Source organism: Emys orbicularis, chromosome 1 (genome assembly GCF_028017835.1).
Source record: "Emys orbicularis isolate rEmyOrb1 chromosome 1, rEmyOrb1.hap1, whole genome shotgun sequence".
NCBI classification, from domain to species: Eukaryota; Metazoa; Chordata; order Testudines; family Emydidae; genus Emys; species Emys orbicularis.
The window spans coordinates 173384287-173397389 of NC_088683.1; the positions used below are offsets into that span (position 1 = coordinate 173384287).

The following is a 13103-nucleotide window of genomic DNA, read 5'->3' on the forward strand; positions in this document are numbered from 1 at the left end:
TCTAGTGGGCAGGTCACCAGAACAGGCGTCAAGGGATGTAGATTCTTTTCCCATCTGTGTCACTGATATGCTATGTAACCTTGGGGAAATCGCTTGACTGCTCTCTGACTCAGTTTCCTTCTCTGTCAAATTGGGATTATAAAATTTACACACCCACCTTTTGTTAAGGTTTCTAATAATATAATTACATATCTTAGAACAAAGTTATTTTTCCATGATAGATTAAGTATATACGATTATTTTTAACTAATTTGGGGGTGAGGCTTTCTCATGTATTTGCTGAAAACTAATTTTTCCCCTTTTTTCCTCTCTCTCACAGATTCCAGTACGATTATGGCAGAATACAGCCACATACAAAACCAGCTGGAATTACAAAATACTAGTTTAGGAAAAAGCTCTGTGATTAATTCCTTTGAAAATGATCTCCAGGATATTATGGATAGCCTCAACCAGAAGAAATATTCATCAAGCCTTAAATTTAAAACAAATGGGGACTCCTCCGGTTCCTATTTAACCCTATCACAACCTGTGCCAGCTAAACCCAGCCCTTCATCTAGTGTTAAAAATATAAATTCCGCTACCAAAATTCAAGGATGTAAACCCTTTTCTTGTGAGAGCCCTTATCTTTCAGATAAAAGTGTCTCTGTAAAGCATATGGGTTTCACTTCTCCATCCTCTAGTGGGTACAGCCTGGGAAGGACAGACTTCGATATTCATGCCAACAGAGAAAATGAAAAACTCTTTGGACATGTGGATAAGTTTCACTATTCAAAATATAGTCAAAAAAATAAATCGTATGACAATGTCTTCTTCCCAGCAGTGCTGGATGGGAAGAAGAACTCAGGCTCTCTTCTTGCAATGTGGAATGGAAGCTCAGGTAGTGAAATAATTCTCTCACCTGTCAGCAGTTCAGGGGCTGCAAGCATGCCTTCCAGCCCAAAACAAGGCAGGAGGATGAATATTCAAGACCACCTAACCCTTCATTCAAGACCAGTTAAGCATAAGGAGACCATGACTGAGACTCTGGGTTCAAGAACTAGGAAGTATTCTGGTGGGTCACTGGGTCATATGGGAGTTTATAGTCGTTCTCTGCCCAGACTGTACAAATCGACAGAAAGCCAGCTGATGCCATTAAGTTTGCCTCCAAGAAACTCTCTTGGTAATTCCAAAAGAAAAAAACACGGAGAAAAAGATCTACCTCAAAGTGCATTAGATGCTGATAATTACCTTAATTTTTCTTCTTGCAGCTCAGGGGTGTCACCATATACAAATTCTGTGTCTGACAGTAATTCCTATGTTAGTTCAACTCTTAGTGTTCCTGCAAGCCCCCGAATAGCTAGAAAAATGCTTTTAGCATCTTCCTTCTCCCATGTTTCTGATGATTTTGATAGATTTGGACTCTCAGGGACAAGCCCCAGTAATTCTTTTTCCCCTGTGGATCTTGACAGAACATTCTCTGTCAGAAGAAACATTTCCACTAGTTCCATGGAGTTTGATGAATCTGACCTGGAAAGCTTCAGACAGACACCTACCTTACGGGAGAGAAAGAACAGTATTAGTTCAATTTCTGGAAGAGATGACCTAATGGACTATCACAGGAGACAAAGGGAAGAGAGGCTTAGAGAGCAGGAGATGGAACGACTGGTAATTTTTCTTTTCCTTTTAGTTTTTACCAGTGTTTAATGCTTTCAAAACTAACTTTCCAAAGCAAACTGTTAAGAGTATACAGTAGATGCAAAACATCTGCTGTTGTGTTTTGAAATTCAAATACATGACCTTGTGCGCTGGCGGCTTGTTTACTATGTCAGTCTCTAAAGTTAATGGGTATATAGTATGCTACATCAACATATCAGATGGTATCATTCAATCATTTGAAAAAAATGTAGGAAATTCACAGAAATTATGGTAGTTCAATCTATGGGTTCCGCCAAAATATCTATGTACATAAAACCCACAAATTGCACGGCAGGGCTCCAACACTCTTAAAAACATTTTTTTTCCCAACTTGATGGCACTGTTTTGTGGTAAACACCGGGTAAAAAAACAAAACAAAACCTATGTCTCCACTGTAAGATTTCAGGGTCATGCTTCAATAAGCACCAAAGAATTGGACAACAAAATTACCTGATGTGTAATTGCTTGGTCAAGACTTTGTCTCCTGAGTGTCTTCATCAAAGCATTGATTTCTCTACTTGTTGGTTCTTTCTAGTGATCACAAGGCGAGGGAGGAGGGGAATCATTTCCATTCTGTAGGACATCCAAAATGTTTGATTCAAGACAAAATATTAAGATTATATAATGCTTCAAAAATTAAAGGTAAAATAATTAGAGCTATACTGATCCATCAATTAAAACTGAATAATACCCCAAAAGGAGAAATCATATAACGGAAACACACTATTTGAAAAAATCAAATCTTTCAAAATGTAAATTTAAAAAAAAATTGTATTTTTAAACTTCCTCACGAGAATATTTACCTTTTTCCCCAAATATTTTTACACTTATAGCAAAGTAAAATGCACCCTTTGTTGCAGGGATCATATAAGGTCATGTATACACAGAAGTTGCACTGATTTTATTCCATCAGTTTAGAAATTGATGTACTTAAATGGGTGCAGTCCCATTTGTGAACACTCCTAACTAGTTTAAAAGTGACTCTATATCAGTTTAGTTCAGGGGTGGGCAAACTACTGCCCACGGGCCGGATCCGGCCCATCAGGGCTTTGGATCCGGCCCGCAGGATTGCCACCCCCGTGACGCCACGGGCCCTGCACTGCTGCCAAAAACGGTCGGCACCATGTCTCTGCAGCCCCTGGGGGGAGGGAGGTGGGGCCAGAGGGCTCCATGTGCTGCTCTCGCCTGCAGGCACCACCCCCTGCAGCTCCAATTGGCTGGGAATGGGGAACCGTGGCCAATGGGAACTTCGGGGGAGGTACCCACAGGCGAGGGCAGCACACAGATCCCTCTGCCCCCTGGCTCCCCCAGGGGCTGCAGGGACATGTCTTAGCCCCGCAGAGAGCCTGTCTTAGCCCCGTTGCACGCCACTGCCACCCTGGAGCCGCTCCAGGTAAGCAGCGCCGGGCCAGAGCCTGCACCCCGAACCCCTCCCGCACCCCAACCCCCTGGCCTGAGCCCCATGCCGCACCCCGCACCCCTCCTGCACCCCAACCCTCTGCCGCACCCCTCCTGCATCCCACCCCCTTCCCTGAGCCCCCTCCCACATCCCAACCCCTTGCCGCACCCCTCCTGCACCCAAGCCCTGAGCCCCCTCCCACGCCCCTCCTGCACCCCAACCCTCTGCCCTGATCCCCCCTGCACCCCAGCCCTCTGCCCTGAGCCCCCTCCTGCACCCCACACCCTCCCACACCCCAACCCCCTGCCCTGAGCCCTCTCCCTCACTCTGCATCCCCTCCTGTACCCCAATCCCCTGCCCTGAGCCCCCTCGTACACTCCACACCCCTCCTGCACCCCAACCCCTTGCCCTGAGCCCCTTCCTGCACCCCACACTCCTGCACCCGAACCCTCTGCCCCAGCCCTATATTCATGGCCCTGCATGCAATTTCCCCACCCAGATGTGGCCCTCGGGCCAAAAAGTTTGCCCACTCCTGGTTTAGTTTGTCAGTTCCTTATACATTTTGAGGTAAATTAAACTAAGGCACTGTTGAACTGATCTAGTTCTATGGGTGCAACTTTTGTGTGTAGACAAAGCCTAATATCTGCAGTGCAGTTTACTTGATTCTGCTCTGTCAGATCATTGTATGACAAAATTCAGGGATACAGATGGAAATTTGAAGAAAGAGTGGCGGTTGGCTATTGAATCCACAAATATGCTGATTCAGCGACCACAAATACTCATATAATGAGTATACGGGGTCATGGCCTTTATTCTAGGCCAAGTTGAAAGCGGTCTCTGGTTGAGGACTGGATTCTGTTTAATTCTTGCCCCTAAATCCTGTGTATTTCCCCCCCACACACACTCCCCGCCCCAACCTCATACCAGTGTAGAGGCATTAATTTCACCAATGTTAGTTATTTAGAGATACTGAACATATTATACTATAATAGGTATACTCAGAGTTAAAGTCTATTATTATTTTAAAAAACAAAGCAAACATTTTCGAAGTTGGGTGCTTAAAGTAAGGTACCTAAATCCATATTGGATTTCTAAATGAAACTAGCTAGATTTTCAGAGATATTGAGGGCCTATGATTTCCATTAAAGCCAGTGAGTGCTGCAAATAGAGTTGGATGGACAACTTGTGGGGGGGGGGGGGGGGGGGGGGAGGGAGGGAATCACCATTTTAATCACATTTTTGCTGAAATCTTTTTGGATATAAGTATTGTCTCCCATTTTTTGACCAGCTTTAGGTATGAGTTGTCAGTGCTTCTGATAATGTGGTGACTTATTTTGGTGCCAGACTTGAAGTGTCCACTGTGGAAAGTTTTGGTTTAACATTTTTACTGTGTTAGAGCCATTGACTCCTTTCCAGTGAACAATGCTACCAGCTTGCAAGAGGGAGGTACTCCGTCACTGAAAAATTCAAACCAAGTATGGTGTAGTGGTTTTGTATTTTTAAGAGGAAAATCCTGGATTTTGGGCGGGATGCTTCTACAGTTAGTACTGCTGTTCTCTTGAAAGTAAAATGCCAATCTAAAGATATGTTCTGATTCTGTTTTTAGATGAGATGACTAAATCTTTCCTTTTATTTAGCATTTGTTTCTCCCAGCTCAATACTTCCTTAGAATCCTGATCCTATAAAAGGAGAATTAGCCTAATGTTTTCTCAACATGTTAAAATGTGTGAAAGATTGACTGTTTTAGGTGCTGTATGACTTACACATGAAGGAATTTGCTCGTTCTTGATTTAGTCTTCTCTTCAACATCCTGCTATATATTACTTTTTGAAGTTATCCAGTTAAGGATTGGAAATCAGAACAATACATCTGAGAGCTTGAGCAATCACTATAATTAGTTAGCCAAGCCCTGGCAGGAAGTATATATTTGTAAAAATACCATTTCTTTATACCCTGTATATAAAAATCAGTGTTGGGTCTCCATGCATTCACAGTCTGATTTTTTCCAAATGGGCTGAGCACCCACAGCTCCTTGGGACTTCTTTACTTTTAGCTTGATTTTGCACACCTGCTAAAGGTACTTAACCCTTCTTCTTCCTGCTTGATGGAATGTGGATTTGTACAGCATGTTTCCTGTGGAAAAGATGATAGATAACCAAAAATGCGTGGATTCAAAGTGCTGAGTAGAAGTGTGGGTTGAATGGCTTAACGATAAATGATTTGGGGAAGTCAATTTTTATCCAAATATTTGGCCTTTTAATGTGAGGTAAGGTAAGCCAAATAGAATGTGTTTAGAGAGAGTCTGGAAATGCAAACATCAGTTTTGAAACCGTGTTTCAGGCACTGTAATACTTTAAAGAGTCAGTGTAGTTTGGCCCACTATTTTCCTTTGAACTAACCAATTTTTTTCTTTTCTTTTTCTTTTTATGATTTTTTAAAAAACATCTCTGAAACTGCTTTTTGTGTGTGTTTGCTTGCTTTTAACTTGCACAGGCTGGTGGAGAATGTTGAAACTGCAGCCTTTGTTAGTCCCTGAATATGAAACTAAATGGTCTGCTTTTACTGTTCACATGGAGTAAAACACCGAAGTAAACAAACAGCACAAACAGTGAAATGTCCATTTCAATTTCTGGAATAATTTTAGCTTCAGTAATGTAATTCTAATTTTGTTACCCATGTGACAAAGTAATTTTCTTTTTAAGAGCAGGGTTTGGTGTTCTTTCTCTCTTTTTAAAAAATATATGTATCCATGGGCCAGAGTCCAAACTGGTGCATGGAGGTGTCAATCAAACTTTCCTGTGCCAGCCTGTTTCCCTGTATCTCATGAGGCTGGTTGTGTCCCTGATCTTGTCCTCCTGTCTGGATTTTCTGTAATGGGTATGAGTGTGTGTGTCATGAGCTGCAGGACAGGGAAGACAGCTTTAGGGTTATAGCCAGAATTCCATAAGAGCTATGCTGATCAAGGTTGCTGAGGAGATAGGGTGATTGGACTTTGCATCTTGGAGGAGTGGAGTGTGGGGAGGATCTTTCAGAATTTTTACCATCAGACGCCATTGTAAATTCTGGCTGAACTTAGCCAAAGTTTAAAAACACATCTCCCCCTTATAACTGGTTTATGAATGTTTAAAGGGAAGACCTATTAGACAAATAAACATTCATAAAATACTTGGCTAAACCTCACATGTTTGAGTATAATATAAACCTCAATACATATTGAAGTTCGAATGCAATCAATCATCTGAATCTAAGAAAAGCAGGGGGATGAATAGCAGTATTGGTTGAAATACTGACTGTAGTAAGGAATTTATACACAAGCTGACAGAGACAAGTTGGATAGATATTAAGGACAATCTAGGCAAGTTGATACTTAGGTGCTGTCAGATAGTCACAACCTTGCTGGAGATTGTCTAGTGCTGATTTAGAGGCAGTACAATATTTTACCTGTAGGTGGAGCCACATATTTAAAAATTACTATTTGGAATTATGTAAAATATTGTCCACAGCCCATCTCTTGGTATGGATCTGTAAACCATACTTTTATAGGTCAAGCAGCCTTTCTGGAAATCAGGAATGTATTCATGAGAGATTTTAACTTAAATGAGCAATGAATTAACAAGCAATATGAATATGGAGTTGGAGGAGAACATATTTTAAGAGACTTGTTTCTCCCAGTTTGCTGAACATTTAAGCATGGTCAAAGTTTATTCTGTAAGTAGGAAATAATACAAAATTAGGTTGAATGTAGAAAACTTGTGGCATCATCATAGTTATGTGTGACGTGTTCATGTGAGTTAAAAAGAAATAAACATAGGTAGGACATTGAAATCAGTACAAGGGATTGACACACATATCATCCATTAAAAATAATTATAATTTGTCTGGCTCAGTCTTCCATACTGCTTGAAAATGTCAATCACTTTCTTTAACCTATCACTTAGGATATCGAAGGATTATGTAAAAAACATTAGCTAGTTAAGTTTTGCAAACAGCGCCTTGAGGTAGTTGAAGGCTAAATATAGATAATTTCTCTCACTGTTTATATTTAGCAATCTTTGTGGTGTTACAGGGCAGCTGTTTAAGAGCAGCTGAATTTAATACAGGAACAAATACCACACATCAGGTTGAAGCCACTAGATGCTTTAGATACACAGGATGTAATTAACCTTGGTATCCTGGTGAATTTCCATCTTAAGTAACACCCCTATTTTTGCAAAATAGTACTGTAGAATCTTTAATGATCAGCAGTGTTAAGGAGGACCTTACTTTAGATCTCTTCCAACAGACCTAAATAAATGTAAGCAGTTAACTTATTTTTTCCTGCTCTCTCTCTCTCTCTAACTTTTTATATATACACATACACACACACTTAGCTTAATTTCTCCAGCCTTGTATTTAATTAGAAGGTGCACTATAGGCCAGAATAGAAATCAATTTCAATGGAGTTACTCTGTTTTTACGCAGAGATCAGAATATGGAACCATACGAGGGCTTGAATAATTTTGGACTCCTACTAGCCTGAGTGTGATATGAAAAATAAGTACAAGTGTGTGTGTTTGGGTAGGGAAGGAAGGCACCAATCTGAGCAAAATGCAATATCCTGGTGAAAACCTCAGCCCCTGCCTCAAAATGCTTTAAAAAAAGAAAAAAGGTGGGGAGGGTGAGGCTGCTAGGATTCCTAGCAAGTGTACTTTCTGCTCAGGGGCTTCATGTTTGCTGGGTAACTAGTGTCTGATCAATTCAAAGCTCCCCAATTCCCCCACCCTTTTCCTGGTTGCTGGAAGAGAGAAAGAGCTTTCTCTCTGGGTTTGTCTACACTGGGAAATTATAGCTATTATGGAATAAACAATAGCTCTTCCAAAATAGCTCCTCATGTGGACACACTATTCCAAAATAAAAATCACTTTATTCTGGAATAAATAGTGTGCTCACAAAGTGCACTGATTATTCTGGAATAAAGTGATTTATTCTGGAATAGAGTGTCCACATGGAGAGCTATTCTGGAATAGTTTATTCTGCCATAGTTGTTCTGGTCAATTTTCCCAAATTCCCTCTTCTTTTTAACTAACCTTTTCCCCCTCCACCTTGAGTGTGCGTGTGTGTGGGTATGTCTACACAGCGTTTTGGAACCTGAGGAGTAAGCCTCCCGGCTTAGGTCGACAGACTTGGTGGTGTTTGTGCTAGCGCTCTAAAAACCTTTGTCTATTACCTTGGGTATATGTGAAGCCCAGCCCACATCTCCTTCTCTTTAATACTGGAAGGAAAGCAAGCTAGGGAAATGTGGTCTAGATGAAATTACCATAAGGTGGGTGCACCACTGGTTGAAAGAACCGTACTAAAAGAGTGGTTATCAAAGGTTTGCTGTCAGACTTGGAAGGTCTATCGAATGGGGTCCACAAGGGTCAGTCCTGCCCGGTCCTATTCAATATTTTTTATTCATTACTTGGATATTGTAGAGGAGAGTATGCTTATAAATTTGAAGGTGACACCAAGCTGGGAGTGGTTGCAAGCTCTTAGGAGGACAGAATTGGAATTCAAATGACCTTCACAAATTAGAGAATTGGTCTGAATTTAATAAGGTGAAATTCAGTAAAGACAAGTGCAAAGTACTTCACTTAGGAAGGAAAAATCAAATGCACAACTACAAAATGTGGAATAACTAGCTAGGTGATAGTACTGCTGAAAAGGATCTGGGCGTTATAGTGGGTCACAAATTCAATGCAAGTCAACAATGCGATGCAGGTGTGAAAAAGGCTAATATAACTTTGGGGTACATTAACAGAAGCATTGTATGTAATACATGGGAGGTAATTGTCCTGCTCTACTCAGCACTGGTGAGGCCTCATTTGGAGTAGGGAATCTAGTTCTGGCTGCCACACTTTATGAAAGAGACGGGCAAACTGGAGAGAGTCCAGAGGAAAAACAAAAATGATAAAAGGTTTAATAAAGCTGACCTATGAGGGAAGGTAAAAAAAAAAACTTGGCATGTTTACTCTTGAGAAAAGATTAGTGAGGGGGACAGGGGACTTGATAAGTCTTCAGATATATTAAGGGCTGTTATAAAGAGGATGGTGATCAATTGTTCTCCATGTCCACTGAAGGTAGGACAAGAATAGAGACACTTAATCTGAAGCAAGGCGGTTAGATATTAGGAAAACTTTCTAACTACAAGGATAGCTAAGCTCTGGAATAGACTTCCATTTGGGGAATCCCCATCATTGGAGATTTTTAAGAACAGGTGGGAAAAACTCCTGTCAGGGGACAATCTAGGTGTACTTGTTCTTGGCTCAGCACAGGGAGCTGGACTAGATAACCTTTTGATGTCCCTTCTAGCCCTACATTTCTAGAATTCTATTAAAGAAGCCTTTGCTCTTTCTGTCTTCTGTTTCCCATAAACTCCTGGATCTGTGATTGGGAGGAGGGGGTGTCTCTCTACTACTCTACCCCATCTCAGTCTCTCTTTTTGAGTCTTTCTCCCCTTTGAATAGCTCCAGTGCACATACTGTTGCTGCTCGATGCACCATGAAGCTGATAAGCTTCTTGTTAGTTTGTTTGCTACTCACAAGATTCTGAAGAGTAGTGGTGGAAACTCTGGTCACTTTTCAGTCTTCTGCTGCTGCTTGGCAAAGCTCTAAGCCATATCAGAGGCATTGGAGCAATCTTGCCTGCTAACAGCAGTAGGCACTGTTGCATTGATTATATCTGGTTCGTGTTAACTTGACAATAATTAGGGGTATAGACTCTATTTCTATATATTTTATTAATGGAATCTTAGATTCTGCTAATGGCACTTTCCCTGAAAAGCTTCCTACTTGCTACAGATGACTCGTCAAGTGGATTTTTCAAGCCCTGCCCTGATATCTTGATCTGACATCACCATTTTGCATTTACATAATTCATACACCTGGCATGTAAATGAGATTCACAGAAAAGAGGAGTAGTTGAAGTGGTTGCCATGCCTTCCCACTATCCAGTTTATCTTCATCAGTGCTAACAATGGTGTGTGTGTTAGTGTAATATAGGCACTAGAGTTGTACACATCACTTTTCACAGCAGATGGCATGGTTAGAACCCTGCACAGATACAAAATTTATATCTCTGGATACAAAGCGAGTATCTGTGGAGTTGTAGGGTTCTAGCGACAACGAGCAAGACCAGCAGGGCCACGGTCAGCGACCGGGCCAGGAACCGCAGCAGTGAAAGCAGCACAGCCGCTCGCTGGCTCCTGCGAGCGGCGGCCCAACACGCTGCTGCCTTTGCCACTGTGGTTCCTGGCCCAGTCACTGGCCGTGGCCCTGCTGGTCTCACTCATTGTGGCTAGACCCCTGTAACTCTGCAGATATCTGCTTTTTATCCGCGAATATCCACATCTGCTGATATACATTTTGTATCCGCGCAGCGCTCTAGGCATGGTGGGTTAAAAACACAGGCAAATGGTGTACATAAAAGGGAAAATGTGCTGAAAAAAGGCTTAAAAGTCTTGATTCAAAGCCTCATGCACTGAATGTAAAACAGCACAACCCAATCTGGCATATTTTATATTTTCTGTAGTGTGTAACCTGAAAACTAGTATGATACATTCCTTGCATAATTTAGTTTATTACATTTTTATCCACATACCACCTTCTTTATCTCTTCAGTTGCTGGGACATTTTCTTGGCTTGCCAGTTGATTTAAAAATTTATGGCTTGAACTGGTGAATGCAGGTGTGTTGGAACTAGAAGATGTTGGCTGCAAACAAAGTGATAAAAATAGAATACATGAAATAGCATCAGACAGAACTTCCTGTGTGTAAGCCTCTTAATACACTGCTGCACATTTTGAAATAGAAGTGAGATAACTTATTCCCCTCTTAGTTGTGCAGCAGTGAGGACAGCAAAAGACACTATTTTTGGTACTGGACATAGGCATTTCTATAACGTGTCCTCAAATATAGAAGTTCATCAGAAACTTTCTGAAAAGTGAGCGAGATTTTTGCCCTAATTTGTGTTTTTTCCCCCAAGTGTTAGAGAGAGCTTTCTGCATTGCCAAGACTTGTAAAGATACCCAAAATAACCCACCCTCCTATCAGCTGACAAAGTGGTAGTTTATCATTGCTCCCATAAGCCTTTTAATGAAGATAAAATGTAGTTATGGTTTAAAATCAGGTATTTCCTATATTGACGAGGTGGGAGACAAGAAATATATCCTGTCATTGCAGGGCAGGATGGGACTGTATGTTTTAATATTGTCTGTCTCATTTCTATCTCTTATGACAATAGTATCAAAGGGCCAGGCCTCACCCAGTGGCAACCACAAGAGATACCTAAATGCTGGAGTTCCTGGCCAGCCATTGCGCAGTGTTTTAGGGATTGGGTTGCCTGCCCTAAAGGTAGCAGCTAGGAGGAAAGGAGGATGAACCTGTTAGGGCAATAAGGAGAGGCTTAGAAGCTTGGGTATAGTTGCATGGAGGGCTTTTGGAGACTAGGGGGGGGGTGTCATAGGTTTGAAGTTGACATCTGTCTACTGAATCTGCCACCTGCTTTATGGAAGAATGTATAAAAATTACTGTATCAGATCAGGCTAGCGGACCATGTAGTCCAACAGCTTGTCTCTGACAATGGCCCTAGTAGCAGAGGCTTCAGAGGACGGTGCAAGAAACTCCATAGTGAACAACTTGGAATAAGCTACCCAAAGGGGAAATTTCTGTCTAATGCCTGTTGCTTATGCCCTGAAACAGGAAGGTTTAGATCTGTTTTAAAAAATACATACATCTGTTCTCTTTAACATTAACTGTGGATGCTCTCATCCATGTAACTTTGTAATCCTTCATTGAATCCTACTAAAAGCTAAGTACTGGTTAATTTGTGTTAAGATTTATTACACTCATGGTTTGCTTCAGGGAAACCGGAAAGAGTGTCTTGCTCTAACTCTTCTACTTGGTTCTTGTTTCTAATTGCTGCTGACTCAAGTGAGATAGGATTACAAGAAGTTAGCTATCTTGCAAAATCTGATTTTGGATTTACTGCCAGGTAGAATTTGGAAACTGAATAAGCCTGTAGTGGTTCTGGCAGGAGGGAGATTCAGAAGAGATGTTGTTGCTGTTGTTATTGTTTTTAAATGTTCTGAGTGATAGTCTAGAAGTGTTTCCTAGAGATAAGATGAAAAATTTACAAAAACCTTATTCATTAGTGTTGGTATTAATGCAAAACATGAAGCTGTCTTAATGAGGTCTTAATATCTTTAAGTAGGCTTATGGTAAGCAGTTTTCCAATTAAAATTTGTTTTCTCTCTTTTTTTTTGTTTAACAAAAGGAACATGAACTTAAGTTATAGTATATTTTTAAAAAATCTAATAATTTTGTTCTGAATTTGATATTAAAAGAAATTATGTATAGCATTACAAATCTGGTTTTGCTTTCTAATAAGTTTTAAAAATACTGCAGAGCTGTTCAAAACTTCTGAGGAATTAAGTGTTTCTACAATAGCTTGAGCCATGACAGCTTGAAGTCTGTCATAGTTGTTCATATTCTCAGTGTTAAGAAAATGGTGTGACTCCTTCATGAGCTTTTATAACTTAACAGTTTGCTGGCAAAGCAATAACCCCCTGTTTTAGGTTCTGTTCCATTTTGGTCAACCTTTGGTCATGACATATTATTTTCCTTCTTAACCTCCTAAGGATCAAAGGTGGATGTCTCCAGATGTAAAGCAACTTACAAAATTGGTGGGGGAGTGTGGAGAAGAAGGGGGAAATGAAAGTTAATGAAACAGGAAATCCTAAAAAAAGGGAATGATTTCTGTGTAAATTGGTTCTATGTAAAATGAGTGTAATCGTTTAATCTCTGCCAGGAGCACAGCCAAAAGTACAAAGTAGATTGACACATCTTTTTGATAGTAAGCTCTATTGGGCAGGACCGTTCACGTTTGGGTGCTGTTGGAAATAAATAATAATTATAATCTTTTTCTGTGGTGAAAAGGGAAATTTGAAACTCGAATGTGGGATCATCTTGAATGGAGAACAGCTTCTATGTTCTCTATCTTACAACTCACTTTTG

At 40.7% G+C, this 13103-nt stretch overlaps 1 protein-coding gene across 2 annotated transcripts in view; it reads left to right on the forward strand.

Annotated features, from left to right (window-relative positions):
- The first annotated feature begins 324 nt into the window (after positions 1–324).
- The window catches only part of PHLDB2 (pleckstrin homology like domain family B member 2), a 70909-nt gene continuing 58130 nt past the window's right edge, over positions 325–13103 (forward strand). The window contains exon 1 of one of the 2 annotated variants that reach the window (XM_065416360.1): positions 325–1644. In XM_065416360.1, the coding sequence (XP_065272432.1) occupies positions 334–1644 (1311 nt within the window). In that variant the 5' untranslated portion in view covers positions 325–333. The remainder of the gene's footprint in view (positions 1645–13103) is intronic. The other variant, XM_065416369.1, reaches the window with a different exon arrangement.